Genomic DNA, 22,277 nt, shown 5'->3' on the forward strand with positions numbered 1-22,277 from the left:
TCGGTTTTCATCAAAAAGCGAATAGTAAAGACCTTGACATGCAGAAAATATTTACAAAGGTCTTGTGTCCTGAATGTTCAAGGACAAAGTTTTTGCACTATCTTTTCTGAGTTTTTGCACTTCAGTTAATGTGTAGAAGACAATGTTATTCACAGAATTAAATGTGCCATTTGAAGTTAGTTGAGCAGTTTTATTTCCCTCATTTTTTGTTGTGCCTTTGAATAATGTGGGGGACATGAATCGCAATATATCGCAGAATTGGGCGGCTGTGGCTGAGGGGTAGAGTGGTCGTCCTCCAACCTGAAGGTCGGCAGTTCGATCCACAGTCTGACCCATCTGCATGCCGACGTGTCCTTAGGCAAGATGCAGAACCCTGAATTGCCCTCCATAGGATAACATAGGATAACAAAGTGCTGTGAATAGATGGGTGAATGTAAAACTGTACTGTAAAGGGCTTTGAGTGGTTGTCAAGACTAGAAAAGCGCTATATAAATACAAAACCATTTACCAGAATCTAATCGCAACACCTGCTGTATATTGAGTAATAATATTGAATTGTGGCCCAAATATCACAATACTATGTGAAGCTTGAAATTTCTCTTTGCTGTTTCTGGATCACAAGTTCTCGGTGGCACACTCTAAATTCGCTCAAGTGTGTAGACATCTATGGTGTGTAGCTGTGCCCTTCAGTGTAGCTTCTAGTCTTATTTGAAGTGTGGCACACAGGTCTGTAAGCTCCTTGCTGTTGAAGGACACTGCCCTGCTTCAATCCGCTGTAAACACAATCAGTACAATCAGAAATCAACGACACAGTACACCTACAAATTTAACTGAAAAATGATCTGATCAATCTAATCTTGCCCTCTTTCTTCTCTGTCGACTCCGGGCTGAACTTTTCAATGCTGCTGCCTGAGCTACAAGGTCCAGTTGGCTGTACTTGAAGTTCCTCCATACTGGCTCATAGTGTGTCTTACAGGCAGCTGGCAAACACATGAGTAACATGAGTTTATTATTAATAAATGCAAACAGCTAATTCACCGTAAGAAGATCCACCCCTAAAAAACACAATTACTACACAGTTACTTACATACAATGACATCATATTCCACACTGCACATCTGGACTCTCAGCGAAAGCTTCGACCTAATGTGAGGGGAGCTCAGACTGTGAATACAAAATGATAGAAATGGTCAGCCTTAAATAACTGCTGGCTCCCACCCACTCCCATGTTTATCCTTTGTGCGGGTCCCACCGGAGGCTGAAGCGCCGCGCTGCACCAAGGCTGCCTAGCGCCATGCAGCGATCGTTTCGGCGTCGAGTCTATTTTTTGCGCTTGACGCCAGGAAACGCAGTGAAAAATGATTTTAAACAATATTGATGACATATTTTATATGATATAAATGATCGAATATGCATCCCATAGTTTGTATTCCCCTTCTGTTGTCCTGGAGTTTTAATTTTACCAATCACATTATTAAATGTCCCCCTCTGACCCCACTACAGCCACACAAGCAGTCATAAAGATAAAAAGAGAGGGGGGGGGGTCTACGTACTCTCCCCATAGGCTTGAGTGGAGAATACGTAATTTACCCTCGACACCCGACATTGAACGGAGCAAACAGCGGAGAAGTTCTTGAAGATGGATGACATTAAATCAATAATTGAAGTGCAGAAGTAGTACAGTGAGCTGTATGATCCTCGGCACATGTTGTATTAAGGACAAGGACAACATTAAAAAGGACAAATCCTGGGACGCCGTTGCAGTTAATGACAAATATCAGCTGTATGTGTGATCACAGAGAGGAATCGCAGGATGACCGCCGCGGAGTTAAGCGTGTCCGGTGTGATCAGCCAAGCGCCGGCGCGCTAGGGATTAGCGCTTACGCGTCCGGTGTTAACCCGGCGTCACTCCGCTTCGTGACGCCTGCCATTTCCCTCCGAGGTTGAACGAAGATGGATAGTTTCCTATGAAATACAACAGGAATACACGTAGACATTTAAACATGCACTTCTTTTAAAAACGTTCTCACGAATCCCACAGTTGTTTACACGCTATTCAGATCTGCGAGTTACTTAGTTTAGGGGCACGCGGCTTTGCTTGACATCACAGTCATCCTCTCCTCCAGGGAAACAGTGTGGTGTTGACTTCAGCAAGTATTTTACAACGAAAACAGAGTCATTCATCAAACCACGCAAAACAGCAGCTGGTAGTTTCTTGTCTGCGGTAGCAGGACATTGAACAGGAGGCTGTGATTGGACAAGCCCTCTAACGTAATTACACTGACGACTGACTTGGCGTCTTTAGGAATGGACCTATTCATGTGCTGAGTGTGGTCTTTTCAGAGTATAATTTCACATACTGTATGACCTTTTCACTTTCACCTTTGAAGCACCGTTTATAGCAGTTTTTAAATTGTACTTAGCCTGAGGACCAGTTTATTTCTGATGTTAAGTAAATGTACTTACATGATTCTAGCTGTTCTGGGTTTGTACCCTCGTAGTTGAATTAGGGCTGCTCAATAAATCGAAATATAATCGTGATTACGATTCAACGCGGCCCCGCTGACCGGCACTCACTCTCAAGCAGCTGTGAAGTGAAGGAGGCGAGTTGTGTGTGTGGGGACCGGAGGTATTTAAAAAACAGCGCGAGTGGAAAATGGCAGAGGGAGGGCAGCCCTGTTTGATCGACAAAAAGTGTAGAAAAAGTTATGTTGTATGGGAACACGTCGGATTCTTCAAATCCACACAGTGTAGCGGCCGCGCAGCGTCCATTCTCCAGCGCGGGTCAGCTCGCGATTCTCCACTTGTTGTTGTATGGAACCCGTTCAATGTCGGGGTTCAGGGGTAGCCGATGATGGTCCTCATAGCCCCCCCCCCCCACCCCTCTCTTTCTCTCTCTCTCTCTCTGTGTGCTTGTAGCGAGCAGCCCTAAGTTGAATGCACTTTTTGAAAGTTGCATTGGATAAAAGTGCCAGCTTTATGAAATTTAATGTAAAATGGTGTTTTAATGGGATACTGGGAAAGTTTCAATAGGATAATTGAAGTCCAAAATCATGAGGCATAGATAAAACAAAGACATTTCACATGCAAACAGGCATTCCACATTGAGTATAGCAATCTTGTCTTTGTCCCTTTGAAAGCAAACGATTGAAATGTTCACCATCTCATTAATCTCAAACAAACCTCCACCCAAATATCAGGTTACTCCAGCTTTTCCACCCCTAGATGTCCGCAGCACTGGGGTCTCATTTATAACTGTTGCATACGCACAAAACAGAGCCTGAAACTTGCGTACGCCACTTCTCACGGCAACGTTGGGATTTATAAAAACAAACCTGACGGGAGAATTTGCCCACAAACTCCACGCAAATTCTGACCCATGCGTACGAACGTTTTGGAGACGGGAAAGTGGCGATGCAGACGTGAGGTGGTGAACTGCAGCAGATTATTGATCAAATTCATCATTTACATTAAGAACCAACAGCTTAGTTTTGCTCGTGCGACGTATCTGCTCCACACAAGCCTTTTAATTTAAAACAATATAAAACAACTTAAAGCAAATTAGGTTCAGATTCGATTTAACAGCCGAGTTAAGGAGCAGAGTCATTAATAGGTTTTAATAATATCTTCTAACACAGTGTGTGTATCATCAGATCACTGCAGTGAACGGGACTGTGCCATCAGGCGCACAGAGCACCCAGTGCACAGAGCGCACTGGAGATTACTTATAAGAAATGAAGAAACTTTCCAAATAATATCCCAGAGGAGGTGAAGATCCACTGATGTGAGGGAATTGGTCCGATGCTCTATATAAATAAATACTGCCGCGACAGTGGTGCGGGGTTCTGCTCGATGTGTGCATGTGAATGGAAGGACGAGGAGGAAGCAAGGTTTCAGCGATTTCTGATCTCACACAGTGTGTTGTCCACAGCAGCAGCAGCAGAGTATCAGTGTATTTTCTTTATTAGTGACATCGCTGCTGTCCCATAAAGTCGCTCTTCACCTCCACCTCACTAACAAACACCTCGATGTCAGTGTCAGAAAGTTTCACTTCCTCTTCACATCGCTTGATGTGGTGACTCCGTCAGGACTCACGGTGGAAACCCATTGGTCAGCAGCATCATTTAATATTCACGCCGTGCTTAGCATTGATCATTTATGGTTGAAAGTGGGCGTGTGGAGGGCGGATTTGGAGGCAGATCCACGTACGAACGTTTCCAGGTGGACTGTGATTTATAAAGCGAACATTGCGTTCAGGTGTACGTGCACACGGTTTTATAAATCGGAATTATCTTTTTCGTACCCCATTTCCGGCTTTTGTACGTACGTACACTTTTAGTATGAATCCTACGCACTCTATTATAAATGAGACCCATGGTGTCTAAGGAAGCATTTTTGAGACTTTAGGGGGACAGTCCAGATTTTAGGGGCTGTAAACATTAAACACGTGTGTGTCAAGACCAAATCCATGACCATATGACACCCAACAGAGAGCTTATGCCACTTTGAGATAATTGCAATAATTTAATTGAGATTAACAACAAAAAACTCAAGTAACCAACATGGCCACCTTAAACCAAAGTGCACAAGAAACCACCAAGACATAGACAAAAGAACTAGAATATTTCTATTAGAGATGAGCCGGATACTCGGCTGAAACGAGTATCCGGTACGGATAAAGCACTTTTGCCGAGTACGATTATTATACGAGTAATCGGAGTCATTATCTGTGCTCGGACTGAATGAAAATCCTCACACAGCGTCACAGCGCTCCTCCCGTCACACACGGCTCTGCTCACTCACTCACAGAACAGCTCTCTGTCTCTCAGTCACTCAGGTTCACTGCGCATCGGGACTGTTCCATAGGCTCAGTCAAGGAAGCAGAAATGATTCGTTCATTTCCCGACTGGGTCTTCGGGTACGAGTCTTTGGAAAAATGTTCACGAGACCTGCATTGGCTCAGTAGAGGAGCGCTGGAGATGCGAGGGACGTTCACTGTCTCCCGGAGAAATGAACACTCTGTGTTTTGAGTATAGAAAGAGAATTATATTTGTTCACAAGTCATAATGACTGGTTTTGTTATTTTCACTTTACATTTACACTTACTTTACAGTAAAGTAAACCTCTATTAAATACAGTACAACATGACAGTTTGTATGGTTTGAAATTGTCATCTTTTATCACACTGGCATTTAATTATCACGGCAAACAATTACACTGCACTAAACTTTAAGTGTTAATGTAAAGTGAAAATAACAAAACCAGTCTGTATGACTTGTGAACGAATATAATTCACGTCTTTCTATACTAAAAACACAGAGTGTTCATTTCTCCGGGAGACAGTGAACGTCCCTCGCATCTCACTCACACACACACACACACACACACACACACACACACACACCTGGTGTGGAAATAAATTTAAAAAAAATAAAAATAAAAAAATCCTAAAAAAAATTCAAAGTTAAAAAAGAAAGTTATGTTGAACCAGCCCACTTCCGGGTTAAATCACACCCACTTCCGGGTTAGACCCCGCCCACTCCGAGTACGGATACGGATAATTCATATGGTTAACAGATACAGATAATGCTGTACTCGCTCATCCCTAATTTCTATCCCCTGAAAGAAAACGCACCAAAACTTATGTGCTTAAGTAAGCCAAGTTCAATTTTGAAAGCACGCCAGAGCACCAGCTCCTTGTTAACACAAAACAAACCAGATCAAATTACTACAAATATCAAACTTAATCCCGACAAGCCCCCAATTGTCACACTGTCACCTGGCTTAAAGCTGGACAAAGTAGGGAAGGCCACACATGAGCTTAGCCTAAAAATAAGTTTGAATTTAAATGTTGAAATCAAAGTATAACCAAAACCAAATGTCAACATTTTATACACTGCAGCAAGACCTGATGAGGTGACCAAGCTCCTCCCATCATGCTCCTGCAGAGAGAAGCCTGCTTTGAGAGGGTCATCATAACTACGTTGTCCAGCTTCATTCTGTAATATGCGATCAGTTGTTTTCCAGGACTGCTACACATTTCTTCCCTCAAAACAGCTGATACATGTTATGTTGATTGGACACATACAGAAAAGATGATTTGCCGTTTTCAGGAATAGCTAAAGATGAAGCTGTCTGCATCTCCTGTGTGAGGGTTTTAAATTCTATCCCTGCCTAATTTTTCTAACGTAAGGGAGCATTTAATGTCTGAGTCTCTGCTTCTATTGAGTGGAGCGAATTTATTGCATAGACCTGTATTCTTTCTGAAATTGGGAGCTCACTCACTCTTTCCAGTTGTGAAGGTGCCACTGTTATTGTACTGTGGAAGATAACTCTCCCCAGATAATCAACATGTGGTTGGCAGTACTGTAATTTAGCCAGGGAGGCTAAGTGTCCTCCCTCTGCCAGTTTCTGCAGCAATTTAATGAAATGACAACCATCAAGTGTAGTTGAAGCAATTAGCAGGTCCTCAACCTATTGGAATGAGAGCTAATCCATCGAGATCTTGCGTTGAATCTTGTATATGTGTATTGTTTACCTTTGTATGTGTACACAAACAACTGTCTTGAGTCTTCAATTAATGGAATGCTAAGGAAGGCAGAACAAAAGTCAATCACTGTGAGACACCTAGCTTCAGGTGGCACATTAGTGAGAAGCATATAAGGGTTTGTAACATCCGCTGGCCAACCCTGTACTACTTCATTCAAGGCATGCAAGTCATAATAGAGCCGATAGTTTGACCATGGCTTAAGGCCGGCGCATACTTCTGCAACGGCGACTGCGGCTTTTCACGCAGTTGTGACTCAGGACTCGTTGTCATTCATGGTTTTCCAAGCGTTGCGCGTGTTGCCAAGCAATTCCCCACCAGAACACTAGGCGGAGTAATGTTTGTGGCACGAAGAAGAGACATTTATTTACATCGCCACGGCGGCTCCTCATAGCCTTTTTCTGGCGGACAAATCCGCTAGTCAGTGACGGGTTATACTAGTGGTCATAGTTTTGGACCTCTTCTGCCAAGTGCTCTTCTATTTGGTCCATATTCGTTCTTCTAAATCATCCGTGGTTTCCGCCGGTTCCGGGCATGAAACCGGAAATGCGATTCCGGAAAGGATGTAGTTAGCAGACCAACCACAGCCTTGCCGGCTTCGTGAGGCTTCCGGGCCCGTGAAAACGCAGATGCATGCGCCGGCCTTTAGGGTCTCAATAAGCACCCCTGGTTTTATTAATCCTTCGATTGTTTTGCTTATTCCTTGCTCTACTTCAGGCTTTAATGGATATTGAGCACGTCGCAGAAGATTCACATTTGGCTTCAGCTTTATTTTAACTGGGTTGGCTGATTTCACTCACTCTACATCAGTCTCATGTTTTGCTGCCCACAAACAATCAGGAACAGGTTTGAGCATATCTTGCTTCAATGTGTTGGCTCCTTCTTTAACTTCTGTAAGTTGTGATGCATTATGAACAACAGTTTTCACTTCCTGAGGTTTTGCAAGCATAGACGTACTACACAAGATTTGAATCATGGTCTCATCAGGAGAACTGAAAATCAAAGGATCATCTGTTTCTTTCCAATCAACATTTGGTGCAATTTTCAGTATTGGGCCCAATGACAGCAAGATTTGGGATTGACATTCAACGCTGCCCCTTATTTTCCAATAACTGTGTACCCCGTTGTTTACTCCACACACACTCCAAGCAAACTTGAAGGGAAAATTTTGCTGATCTCCACGCAAACTCTGACCCATGCGTACGAACGTTTTGGAGGCAGGAAAGTGGCGATGCTGACGTGAGGTGGTGAACTGAAGCCACATTATTGAACCGCTTCATCATTTACATTAAAGCCAACAGTTTAGTTACTTTTAATTGAAAAATATATATAACAATTTATAACAAGTTACATTCAGATTCCATTAAACAGCAGAGTTACAGAGCCGAGTCATTAACCGTTTTTAATAATATCTTCTATCACTGTAAATGTATAATCAAATCCTTGCAGTGAACGTGACTGCCACAGGTTCACAAAGTTCACAGGAGATCACAAACAAGAGATGAAGAAACTTCCCAAATAATATCCCAGAGTGGAGGTGAGGATGCACTGATGTGAGGTTATTGGTCCGGTTTCCCTAAATAAATAAATACTGTGGTGACACTGGTGCCTGATTCTGCGTGATGGATGCATGCAAATTGAAGGATGAGGAGGAAATGAGGGTTAAGGGTAGTCTGATCAGCTGATATAGATTCTATTGATCTGTGATTTTTGTGCTGAACTGAGTCCAGTATGACACAGATCGACAGAGGGAACCGAACGATCCCAGTACAACATGAGCATTTAATAATAATTCTGTTAAATTGACTGGGTACATCACAGCTGTCACAGCACCACTCTGGTGACCCTGACATTCGTTTGATTGACGTTTTTCACAAACGGGACCTGACCATGGTTGTGCACGCTGTGGCCCTCAAACTCCCCGAATTCGGGGAAGCATCAGCTTCAGCATGGTTTGCCCAGACGGAGGCGCAGTTTGCCCTGCGGGACATAACAGCTGACACAACACGTTTCTACTACGTTGTGTCAGCTCTTGGAAGTTCAACAGCATCCCGAGTGGTGAGTCTGCTGAAATACCCTCCAGCTATGGACAAGTATGAGGCACTCAAAGCTCACCTGTTAAAGACTTTTGAACTGTCAGACACTGAGAGAGCCAGCAGGCTTTTCTCCCTCCAAGGACTGGGTGATAGCAAACCATCTGAGCTCATGGACCATATGCTGGATCTCCTGGGGGAGCACAGCCCCCATTTTATTTTCACCCAGCTTTTCCTGCGTCAGCTGCCTTCCCAAGTCAGAGCTGCGTTGGCCAACACCACAATCACCGACTGTAGACAACTGGCTGAAGAGGCTGATACATTTTTTGTGGCGAGTCAAGAGCGCTATGTAATGGTCGCGTTTCTGGCACAGCACGGCGATCCAGTGACAATGGAGGATTCCACACTCATCGCAGCAACCTCTTCTCGTCGGCAGCAGCCTTCTGGTCGGCAGCTACCTTCAGGCCCCCAGCAGTCTTCTTCAGGCTTGTGCTTCTACCACGAGAAGTTTGGACCGAAGGCTTATAGATGTCGGCCGCCCTGCAGGTTCGGCGGGTCGGGAAACGCCAGGGCCGGCGCTCAGCAGTGGCCATGAGTGTCGGCCACGTCGGCAGGCTGCTGTTTATCCGGGACAACATCTCCGGACGACGTTTCCTGTGCGACACGGGAGCACAGAGGAGCGTCCTGCCTGCATCCCGTTTGGATATGGTGACCGACAGCCACGGGCCCCCTATGGAAGCGGCTAATGGGACCCCCATCCGCACGTATGGACTGAGGTACGTTGAGTTGTGTTTCGGGGGGCATCGGTTTGGCTGGGATTTTGTCACGGCAAAGGTCGCCGTTCCCCTCCTTGGCGCAGATTTTTTGTGTGCGCATGGACTGTTGGTGGATGTAAAGAACCGCCGTTTGATCGACGCCGTCACGTTCTGTTCTTTTACGTGCACACTCGGCGGGGCTGGCTCCATAGGACTGTCTAGCATGCTGTCCACACCGGATGACTTCCACCGGTTACTGGCTAGTTTTCCATCACTCACTCAGCCCACTTTCTCCGCGTCTGCCGTGAAGCATGGTGTGGAGCACCACATCGCCACTACTGGTCCACCCGTCTACGCCCGTGCTCGCCGCCTCGACCCGACCAAGCTTGCCGTGGCTAAGGCCGAGTTTTCCAACATGGAACACCTGGGAATAGTCCGCCGATCCGACAGCCCGTGGGCGTCACCCCTTCACATCGTCCCCAAGCCTGGTGGTGGCTGGCACCCATGTGGCGACTACAGGCGGCTTAATGAGGCAACAACACCTGACCGATACCCAGTCCCGCACATACAGGATTTTTCAGCACACCTGGCCGGGATGGTGATTTTTTCTAAGGTAGACCTCGTCCGGGGCTATCATCAGGTGCCTATGCCCTCACTGGACATTCCAAAAACAGTGGTGATTACGCCGTTCGGGCTTTTTGAGTTCTTAAGGATGCCGTTCGGACTTAAAAACGCAGTCCAAGCTTTTCAACGCCTCATGGACTCTGTTTTACGTGACCTGCCTTTTCTTTTTGTGTATTTGGACGACATTCTGGTTGCAAGCACATCCGAATCTCAGCACCGGTCGCACCTCCGAGTGCTTTTTGAGCGGCTCAACCAACATGGCCTGATTGTTAACCCTGCTAAGTGCCAGTTTGGTCGCTCCACCATTGATTTCCTGGGACACAGCGTCACTAAGGACGGCGCAGTCCCTCTCCCATCAAAGGTGGAGGCGGTCACACGTTTTCCACACCCGCTCACCGTGAAAGCCCTGCAGGAATTCCTCGGCATGGTGAACTTTTATCATCGGTTCATCCCTCGAGCCGCTCAGCTCATGCAGCCCCTGCACGAGGCCTTGAAAGGCAAGCCCATGCACGCTGTGGACTGGACTGAGGGCAGGGATAAGGCTTTTGCTGACACTAAGGCAGCCCTTGCGCACGCCGCTATGCTGGCACATCCTTCTGCCACAGCCTCCATCGCCATCACCTCAGACGCCTCGGATTACGCTGTCGGGGCTGTCTACGAGCAGTGGGTAGGCGGGGCCTGGCAGCCGCTTGCTTTCTTCAGTCGACAACTGCGCACCAACGAGCGGAAATACAGCACGTTCGATCGGGAGCTGTTGGGTCTCTACCTCGCCATCAGACACTTCCGTTTCCTGCTGGAAGGTCGACACTTCACCGCTTTCGTCGACCACAAACCGCTGGTTTTCGCCATGGCCAAGGTGGCTGAGCCGTGGTCCGCCCGCCAGCAACGTCATCTGTCCTACATCTCCGAGTTCACCATGGATTTACAGCACGTGGCCGGTAAGGACAACCAGGTGGCGGACTGCCTGTCACGGGCTGTGGCAGGAGCAGTCCATCTTGGCCTGGATTACGGCCGCATGGCAGCGGACCAGACCACAGATCCAGACTTACACACCCTGAGGACCTCGACTACAGGTTTGAGGATAGAGGACGTCGTGTTTGGGGAGGCTGACACCACGCTCCTGTGTGACGTCTCCACAGGCAGGCCTCGGCCGATCGTGCCCACGGGATGGAGACGCCGCGTTTTTGATGCCATCCATGGCCTCTCCCATCCTGGGTCAAAAGCGTTGCAGAGACTGGTGGCGGCGAAGTTTGTTTGGCACGGCCTCAAAAAGGACGTTAGAGACTGGGCTGCCACTTGTCTGGAGTGCCAACGGGCCAAAGTGCACCGACACACTAAAGCCCCGTTAGAGTTGTTCCCGGTGCCAGAGAGGCGGTTTGATCATGTCAACGTGGATCTGGTTGGCCCTCTACCCTCCTCTCATGGTTTCACCTACCTGTTCACCATGGTTGACAGGACCACCCGTTGGCCTGAGGCTGTGCCGCTGACATCGCTGACATCCGTGGAGATGACACGGGCATTTATCGGCACCTGGGTTGCCCGCTTCGGCACCCCTTCGGACATATCCTCTGACCGGGGTGCGCAGTTCACGTCAGAGCTGTGGAACACGGTGGCCCAGAGCCTCGGAGTGAAACTCCACCGTACGACTGCATATCACCCGCAGGCTAACGGTCTCTGTGAGCGGTTTCATAGGTCGATGAAGGCTTCACTTCGGGCTGGCCTCAAAGACTGCAACTGGGTCAACAAGCTCCTGTGGGTGATGCTGGGCATCAGAACTGCACCAAAGGAAGACCTGCAATCCTCATCCGCGGAGCTTGTCTATGGCCAGCCTCTGCGGGTCCCAGGGGATTTTGTTCCTACCTCCAACGTTCCTTGGTCTGCGGCTCCCCAGCGGGCCACGCTACTGGACAACGCGAGGCTTTTCACACCTGTCCGTACTTCCCGGCACGGCCTCCCTGAGTCGCACATCCCCGCTGGGCTTCAGAAGGCGGAGTACGTTTTTGTTCGCCACGACGCTCACAGGGGACCACTACGGCCGCCCTACGAGGGCCCATTTCGCGTGTTGGAGAAGGGGGACAAACATTTTGTGGTGGACATGGGAGGCAAACCGGAGCGACTCTCCATTGACCGCCTCAAACCAGCTCATCTGGACGTGGCTAAGCCCGTTGAAGTAGCCCAGCCCCCACGACGCGGGCGGCCTCCAGTTATGCATCCACCCCCTGTTCCCCTTCTTATCAAACCTCCCACACTCCATGCCCCACACTCCTGTCAGGGCGGGATACCTGCCACAGTAGTGTCTTCTCCACCCCCTGTAAAACGCAGTCGTTTTGGCCGGTTAATACAACCACCTGTTTGGTGATATTTTTTGTCTGCTATGGTGAATTCTGGGGGGACGTGTGTAGTGAGTGGGGGACTTACATAATTCAACCTCCGCGCTCAGTATGTGTTCGCACCATTGTTTACGTAATGCGTTCGGCGTCAGGCTCCTGCGTGGGTGATGACGTCGACCCCAGTGCATGCCGGGTGGCGTGATGACGTCAGGGGCCTGGCGCGACGGGAACGTAATGACCCCGGGGCATGCTGGGGTATTTAACGCCATCTTGTTTGTTTTGATTTGATGCTAACTGATGCTAAATAAACGGAACACCACTCGTGTTCCAGACTGGATGGAAGTTGTGATGTGATTTATCTCAATTTCCACACTGGAAGATTTAAATTTTTGTTAGCCATCTCATTCAATTGTAGTCGAGTGACTTTTCTCTGTATGTCTAGTTCCTGCTCTCCGCCGTACATGGGCGCCGTACATGGCTGCTCACTGCTCTATGTGTCCTCCACCAGATGGGTTAAAAGCAGAGGTTAAATATCCCTACAATTGCATGAGTGTGCTTGTGCATGTCTGTGCATGTGTTTGGGACAAATAAATGTATCTTAATCTTAATCTTATTCAGTCTAAGTTCATCTCTTCTGTATTTTCAACAGCTTTGTCCACATGATTACAAAACTTTCTGTGTGTCTTTGATGTCAGCCCCACCACATTTTCAAGCCTACTTTTCACCGGGCTGGGAATGGTCTCTATTATTGACGTTCTGTTCGCAAAGGACGGCTCTCTGCATCTTTTTCTGTCTCGTGCTTCCACCTCTTCAGCTGAGGACCCGATATATGTTGCTGGATTCTCCCTGTCAGGGATCGGCTCGCCCTTTAGAGCTTTGGGGTCAATCACAACCTGTTACTCCTTGCTCAGGGATGCCCACAGGCTGGGTCGCTACGGGTGTGTCACCAAAATGTTTCCCACTGTCGCCTCCTCAAATTTATCTACTTACTAGACAAGTGTTTGACGAGGAATATACTGTACCTGTGACCCTTTCATTAATATTGGAAAGTGGCCTGCAGCGTCCTATTTGTCAGGGGGGTTTATTGTAGCTCTGTCCCTGGACCATACTCTCTCCCTGATGTCCCAGCTCCCCCTCTGTTCTCACTATCTCCACTGCTTACTGCAAAATCGTACCCAATACTGCCATTCACTGTCGCTAGACTGTTCTTGATTTTCCCTCTGACTACTCTGCATCTGATCTTGCCCTACGACGCTACCTTCCTGTCCCCTGCCTCATAGAGGCCCACAGTATTTTATAATCTTAGCCTCTAATTGAGATATCATTTTGTGAACCTTACTGCGTTCCTTGTCCTGTTACTCAATTTCCTCATTTCCGTCTACTTGTTGTTGATGCTGGTGTAACCAGTATTCCCATTCTCCTGAAAGCCTCTTTCTTTTCAGTGTAGAAGTCAATCACCCTTTTTTCTTCAATGTACTGCAAAGTTTTGGAACTTGGGCCTTTATAGTCCTCTAACTTGACATCTCCTGTGAGCTGCACTGTTCTGGACAGGATTGGATACAATCCAGCTATGTCCTGTGACATCAGTTGCTTTTTTGTCATTATTTTCTATGTTATTGAGTTTCAGGTCAGCTTGGATTTTTTTTTATCACCAATTTTCTGTTAACATTTTTGTTCTTCTGTTTCTTACTGCCCTTATCTTTTGGTATATAGTCTTTTATTCTGAGCTTCATATCCTCAAACACACTCACATCAAATGTACCCCCTTTTGGCAAAGCTGGGTCTAACCTTTTAGGTTGTTTCTCCCATTTTTCTCAACCTTGAAACCAACACTTAGTCTCAGGCAAAATAATCCAAAATCAACGCATTACACAGCCACACCCAATTGTGACCCGCTCAGTTACACAGTGCTCCAAACAAAAGATATCAGAATCATTTTATACAAGCTCTCAAACTTCCCTCTATGGACATCACCTTAAAAACACTTTAATAATGCAGCATATGAGATTACAAATCAACAGACTTAAAGCAGCACCAGGTATTATGGTTCAGCAAAAACTCTTGAATGAACCCCTCAGTAGAGAAAATTATAACACTCTAAATGTAGACATTGCTAAATGTCTAGATTTACAGCAGGGCATTCAAACACCAGATCATTGTTTTTATTACTGCAATTTTGTGATTTAAATACCAAATTTTAATCTTTTTTAGTTCAATTTATATTTTTTATATTACGAAGTATTTGCTGAGATTTTGTCCTCTGAAAATCTTTTACTCTCTTACTCCCTAACTGCATCACAATCGCACACAGACATACACAGTCTGCTAACTCACAGCTATTTTTTTTCTATCTCAACTTCAGCTTCCACTTTTTACTTAACTTCTATTTCCTTTATTTATTACTAAATGTAATCGTAACAATAATTCAATAACACAATTTTTTAGAGTTACACTCTAAACTTCCAGGCAATATATACGTTTTTTGTTGTCTCACTTTGGTGTAGTATCTCTATCAAAACAGATGCAGTCAGGTCTCATCGCACGCAAAGGTTACTTTGCTTCCGGGCTTGAAGCAGCTGCAGCTATTCACTAATGAGCTTATTTCCATACTGCCATCCTTGGCGCAAACTCGTTATCTGTACTTAAAAACTTTATTAGGTCAGATTCACTTCACAGGACTCGAGTCAAATTTGCTCTTCCAGTCCCCCCCCCCCTGCTTCCTATTGAATATAGTAAGAGTGAATTGGTTAATCAACTCTCCATGGTTCCCCTGGAGGTTTTGCCATGACACACAGACAGGAAGATAGACAGAAATTACATGTAGCTCTGCCACTCAGCGTTGTTGTTGATGTTCTCTCTCCATGCTTATAATAATAATAATAATAATAATAATAATAATAATAATAAATCATTTTATTTATGAAGCGCTTTTCATGATACTCAAAGACACTTTACAACATCAAAAGTTATATATTGTTTTCCTTCTCTCCAGTGTTCCAGATGACTACGTTGGCCGGAGGAATCTGGAACATGTAGAGGCCTTAAAGGAGAACCCAGTCGACCCAAACCAGATTGTTATTGGCTACGGACGAGGTCTCATGGTCATATGGGATCTTGAGAAACGGTGTGCACTCCACCACATTCCTGCTACACAGGTAACTGCTGCGATGCCCAGTATTAGGCTGTGACCTGAATTGAGTCACAGCCAGTCATATATAAGCTCAACTTTTGAAAAAGCATGCGTTATTGCAATAGCTGTATTTCAATATAACCTAATGTAACCATAGCAACTGGAGAGTGTATGGTGGACAGAAGATGGGAGCTACATTCTCAGTTCGCACAGTGATGGAAGTTACTGTCGATGGATGGTGGGAGGAGAGTATGTGAATGAGGACGAAGAGAAATCAGACATTCCTTATGGTGAGGAGAAAAAGCAATATACTAAAGTCGTCTTTACTGTTGAGCATGAAATGTGTATTTTAGGAGAATGATAATGGCTTCTCTTGTTGCAGGACACTTCCCTTGTAAGGCAATTTCTAAAATAGTTCAACTACCTACAGAAGAAGGGTAAGTTTGCTTTATATTAGGTGGTAAGATTAATTTATGATGGCTTCCTCTCTTCCTTTAAAAAAAAAAAAAAAGAAGCTTTTGGTAGTTTTTCCACACCCTTGACAAGGGTTAAGGGCAGATGAGGTCGCACCTTGTTTAGCCCTACGACGCAAATTGTGATATTGTTAATACGGGTTATAAAAATGAATTGCATTTGATTTGAAATGCCTCAACATTATAACATTGCAATGTATTTTCCAGATTATTAATGACCAACATAGATAGATAGATAGATCACCTTCATTTAGACAGGGTATAAACCAATTGAGAGCAGATCTCTCATTAACAATGGTGCTCCACATTTACATAAACAAGTACAAATTACAGTACAGGGGAGTAATAATGTATAAGGGATAAGATAGCCACCTCAGGAGAATTCATCAACTAAAACTTCCGTTTGTTGTTCTAAGGTTAAAAAGCGATCTAGCCTAATTGAGTCCTGACGTTTATTCCAACTATAAGGAGCAAGATATCTGAATGCAGTTTTACCCACTTCCGTGTGCATGTAGGGTTTGTCAAAGGTGATGTGTTGAGAACGAGTGTGGTGATCAATATTTCTAACTTTTAAAAGGGATTATAAATAAAATGGTAGCTTATTAAGAATAGCTTTTTAAATATAGAAAGACTGTTGTTCACTACGTGTGGCATGTGAAGGCCACACTACTTTCTGGTACAAAGTACAATGATGGGTCCAATAAGTGTCACATGTAATAAACCATTATTGTATGTGACACAATAATAAGTGTCACACATAATTTGTCGCAGCATGTAAACAAAATAAGTATATTTGCCGCAGCATGTCGCAGCATGCATGTAAATCACATCTGCGTAGTCTGGCACTGATAACAATGTTGCCTGCACAATCTGCAATCTATTTTTGAATGTAAAGCACTGCCTATTTCTAAAAACGAAACCCCATAAAATTTTCAGCTTCTTTGATAGCTCATTAATGTGAGTTTTTAAAAGATCGTCTAGCCAGATACCCAGCTATCTATAATTTTTAACTCTTTTAATTTCAACCCCAGTTTTTGTACTGATAAATAAAATCAGAGGGGTTTTGATATGTGATCTGGTGAAGATCACAAGATTGACAGACATTAATTTCAGGGAAAACTACACTGAATATGAATATGTATGCATTTGTTTGTTTTTATATGTGTGCGTGACAGACCTCCATTCCTGCTGTTCAGTGGTGGCATGCCAAGGGCCAGTTATGGGGACAGACACTGTATAACAGTGATCCACAGTAAAACACATGAGGCTCTGGACTTCACCTCAAGGATCATCGACTTCTTTGTCATCAGAGGTGGACCACAGCACACAGGCAGGCAACACATTCCAACAGTTACAACTGAATTGCAATTATACTCATTATACTAAGCAATGGAAAGGTCAATATTTAGTACTACTTGTATTTAATTGTTATTTAATCAGACAGTCACATTGAGATTGAGATCTCTTTTCCAAGAGACATTCACAAAAAGCGACAAACAATTAAACACAAGCAAAAAGAAAACATCACAATAAAAATACATGTAAGTATATAAAAAAACACAATATGGGTTGACTGGACAATAGTTTCCCCCCATTTCTGATGGTCAGACAAAACAACAGTCTGAGTTCTATCTGTAATTTAGGAGTTGAACCTTTTAGTGACCGATTGTCGGATTTAAGTTTGTGGAGGAGGATTTTATGATCAACTGTGTCGAATTGCGATCACCTCCCGACAAAAATTTACTACTTGAGTTTACACATATCCGATAACAATGTTTATGTCAGTGCAAGAGAAAGATAGCGAGCGGAGTAAGGACAAGCTGCATTATGCATGAATGTGCGCAGCTATGAATGATATTTTTACTCATTTAAGAAAAGCATCGATCCTGATGTCGGGATAAGTGTTTGTATGGTGGCAGCTCAGCATCACCCCGCCTAATTTTCAGCCAGGGTACGGATCAAGAGTTTCTGGACCAGTGTGTTTGGATGATTTTGACCTACATAGAGCTTTGCATACATCTAAACTGTTTACCAAACTAAAAGAAAATTTACAGTAAGAAATTAGATTGGGGGTCCCTCTACTGGACAGGTTTGGTAATTGTTTATACTAGGATTTACAAATTTATTGAATGAGAGATCGAGAGGAAATGGTCATTAAAAGCTTTGACCACGGATCATTTATCAGTAATCCAATTTCTGGATGGAGGTGTGACCTGGATGAGTTCTTAAGAGATGCTTTAGTATTTATGAATTTAGAGGAACTGTCAGAGGTGGACACAGCTGTTTGATAATAATTCGATTTAGAATTATATCATACTGGTGCGAGTGTTTCTGGTTTGCCACTGGATCTAGCCTTGGTCCATGCTTTGTTTCTATTAGGTTAAACGTTGGACAGTTGTTAGGAGAACCAAGGACTGTATCTGTTTTTAAATCTGTGTTTCCTGTTGGAAGAGACACACACAGTGAGATCAGAAAACACTCGCCCGCTCCTGGTATTTCATGACGGCCTGATACGATGATGCTTAAAAAAAATGAACGTGAACGTCACGTTCACTCACGGTCCGTTAAGTTAAGTTCACCGATCGCGAAAAATATGCGCGAAATGCAGAACACTGTACAGGGAGCCACTGCAGAGGGGCTGATGAGCCGCATGCGGCTCTGGAGCCGCGGGATGCCGACCCCTGAGATAAAATAACTGCCTGCGTTCCCAGAAGGGTGTGAAGCACAAAGTAAACATCAGCATTATACGTGTCCTAATAATATGTGATCAGTGATGTTTTTTATTGTTAAAGTAAGCGCATGTCAGAGGGAGTGAGGAGGAAACAGACTCCAACAGAGACTCAGACACAGGAGGACCGGACCTTTGATGTGTGTCTGATCCTGAAGCAGCGCTGGTTATACTCATTCCACGTCGCGATGCATATTACATAAATAAGAGGCGTGGCAGTATGCTAATTGCAGAGAGCGGACACACGCATGTCAACAAGAACAAAATCGTCTGGTGCGCACCTGTCATGAATCCAGCGCGATTTTGAGCATGCACTTATTTTCTTATATTTTTATTATATTTCTTATATTATATTTTATTATATGTGTTAGTAAACAAGACCTAATGTGCAGAACCGACTTTACTTTATTTCCATCTCATATGAAAAATGCTGAAAGGGGAGTTGCTCTAGGAACTTAACGGTGCAGATTCCAGATTTTTTACACATCTCATAACCACATAAGAGATCTCTTGTATTTTTCGCCATTACTTAATTCTAGAGCTGTGCGCAGCTCTATTTGCCACACTTCTACTCACAAAGGCAGGCAGGCAGAATTCAGCTTTTCAGTGGGATTGAATTCTGGCCATAGTAGGGCACAAAAAGACAATATATCATCAAACTAAAACACTGTCACTGTTCACCTGAAAGGAAGTGCAGTGGCTTCAGGCTTAGGCACTATGACTAGGTTCCCTTTGTTCACACATTCATAAGACATATCACTGTTCTGTTTATCTGCAGGAGATCCCAGCGCACTAGTGGTTCTGGTAGAGGAAGAGTTGGTGGTGATCGACCTGCAGACAGAGGACTGGCCAGTCATTCAGACACCATACTTGGTTCCTCTCCACAGCTCAGCAATCACCTGCTCCCACCACATTTCCGCCATCCCCCTGAAACTGTGGGAAAGGGTCATTGCTGCTGGACTTCTGCAGAGCACACACTACTCCAAAAAGGTACACCTTGGGCAGATGTAACCAAAGTGGAAGGTTCAAACTGTTGTGTTGACAAATAACATGAAACTTTTTCTAAATTGGATTTACAGTAAACGTCACAAAGTCTATGGCTTTTGTTCTTTTCCAGCAGTGATTCTTGATGTTTTTATGATAATAGAGATTGCTTCAAAGTTAATCTTTGAAACTAACCTCTTTGAAAGTAAGCAATTTCAAGCCATTTGTAAAACAAAGTTTGAAATTCATATTGATTGTAGATTCCTCACTCACCATCTCTTTCGGTCGTTTTCTCATGTATAAATGCTTTTATCCGTGATACACCTCTTCATTTTTGTAAGAATCTGCCTTTTCTCATCAATGTTGTATATTTATTAATAAATTGATGTGCTCTGCTACTCGTGGCATCTATATGTATCTCTGTCTGTCCTGGGAGGGTTATCCTTAACATGTTGCTCTCTCTGAGGTTTCTGGTTTAATTTTTTACTCCTGTTAGTAGTTTTGTTGTGGTAGTTTTTCCCTACTGTTAGTATGAAGGTTCAGGGAAGAGGATTTCACACCTTGTTAAGTGCTATGACAAAAACTGATTGTGAATATGGGTTACACAAATAATATTTGATTGATTGATAAATTAATGAGTAATGTTACTCAACTCAAAGTACGCTAATATTTATTGCCATATGTTAATAATAATACAAATGTCTTACATTATAGTTACATGTCTGAACTCTGCAGGAAAATATTTTCCTATCAACCGTGCTGAACATTTTATTTACAACAGACCATGTGTTAACAGTGTAACTGTAGGTTTAAAGAAATATACATTTTGATTGCCTAACTAGCACCCCTACAGTTAAAGCCATATTCCAATGTGTTTACTTACATGCAGATTGAATTTCAAGTTATCGTGTTAATCTGGTTGACTTTTAGAATATCAATCAATCAATCAATCAATCAGATTTCATTTGTATAGCCCAGAGCTGGTAATCATGTTGAGTATGCAATATTCTGGTTGAACAGATGTGTCATTGTTGTTAAACTTAAATTAGTTTCTCTCCATGCAGCCATGGCCAATAACAGGAGGTCAGAACCTTGCCCCAGACCCTCCACAGAGAGACCTGATGCTGACAGGGTCAGTAAAACGGAATTTTGGGATAATTTCTTTGACGGAGTGTAAATCGTATAAACAATATCATGTTTCTTTGTGTGTTTAGGCATGAAGATGGAACGGTGTGTTTCTGGGATGCATCAGGAGTCTGTCTGTATCCCATGTACAAGTTAAGCACAGCTATAGTGTTCCACACAGACACTGACCCAAATGACAATGTAAACCAAGGCACAGAAGGAGAGTGGCCTCCATTCAGAAAGGTTTGTGCGCGTAATACAGACAATCTACAGAAATTTGCCATTTTGTTTGTGGCTTCATGTAATGTAATTAAATATTGCTGACAAAATCATGCTTTATTGAGTAAATCTCACACAAAACTGTAGTGGAGAAATTGCTGACTTCGGTTGAGGACATTGCAAGAACTCTAACCCTAACCTTAACCCTGTTCCTCTTAATTTCCACCTAACAGTGCCTTCATGAGTGCTTAAACTTCCTCAAAAAACACATCTGGCTTGGCAAAAATTATTTTTAAGATTCGTATTTAATGGGAGTGGTAGAATGGCTTTATTGGGCCCCGTTGCAGTTTTAAAAATCAAAGTCTCCTGCCTTGCCCTAGATAAGTGACATTTTCTATTAGGCTTATATGGAGCCAATTAGGCCAATTGTTTTGTTCATTTGAAAGAAAGAAATTGCAATTGAAAAACTAAATTTTTTAACCAAAAGTCCAAGTTTTGATCTTGTTTTTTTTTCAACTGAATATAATTTTGATTCAGTTCTTGAATTGTACATATTTCACTTTCATCATTTTTTAAGTCACATTTTTATACACTGTCTATGATACATTTAGAAAGATATTTATCCTACATACAAATTTTTAAGTAAATTTATTTCATAAAAGGAAATGCATGTCTGGTTGTAAGTTTCAATTATTTACTTAACTTGAGTTATCTCTTCATACATTGCATGTTGGCTATTTCAGAAGTCTGTTAGGAAAATCATCAAAATTTTCAGACTCAAGTTCACACCTTTTCAAAATATAATCTCAGCAATTCAGTTTGATCTAAAGCAGTGCAGCAACAAAACGAGCATAGATTCTAGATAATAATTAAATAACTGCTGTTATAGTTCCTGTAAATGATTTAAGATCAACAAATAAGAGCCTTTGTCTATGGACCTGACTCAGGCACAGACAATCTGTATCTTTAAATCACTGAGAAGTGGCTATTGGCACTTTAAAGAAAAGCCATAACACAATAAATATACACACAAGTCTAAGAGATCTTTACTTTAAATGCTGATAGTAACCCCCAGAGAAAGGGGGTTACTTTTTAGCTCTTAAAGGTACTATGGTGCCATATCTCTAAGCACTTTGTAGTTGAGAAGAACATTTTTGGGGTTATATTGTACTTTTTTTTTTTTTAAACATATTTTTTTGGTTTTATACAGTTTTATATATTTACATCAATTTACAAACATACAAGAAACTTCCAAAACCTGAACATATGGCAGTATAAAATGACAGTAAATAATACAAATATCACAAAAATTGCTAAGTTATGATTAAC

General features: G+C 43.5%; 1 protein-coding gene across 1 annotated transcript in view; it reads left to right on the forward strand.

The window, feature by feature from the left end:
- llgl2 (LLGL scribble cell polarity complex component 2) overlaps positions 1–22,277 on the forward strand; it is a 76,218-nt gene that overhangs the window by 23,605 nt on the left and 30,336 nt on the right. The window contains exons 7-13 of the mRNA XM_061094844.1: positions 15,282–15,444; positions 15,577–15,709; positions 15,802–15,856; positions 17,068–17,222; positions 19,399–19,610; positions 20,669–20,736; positions 20,819–20,972. Coding sequence (XP_060950827.1) covers positions 15,282–15,444; positions 15,577–15,709; positions 15,802–15,856; positions 17,068–17,222; positions 19,399–19,610; positions 20,669–20,736; positions 20,819–20,972 — 940 coding nt within the window. The remainder of the gene's footprint in view (positions 1–15,281; positions 15,445–15,576; positions 15,710–15,801; positions 15,857–17,067; positions 17,223–19,398; positions 19,611–20,668; positions 20,737–20,818; positions 20,973–22,277) is intronic.

This window comes from Limanda limanda, chromosome 21 (assembly GCF_963576545.1).
Source record: "Limanda limanda chromosome 21, fLimLim1.1, whole genome shotgun sequence".
Classification (NCBI taxonomy): Eukaryota; Metazoa; Chordata; class Actinopteri; order Pleuronectiformes; family Pleuronectidae; genus Limanda; species Limanda limanda.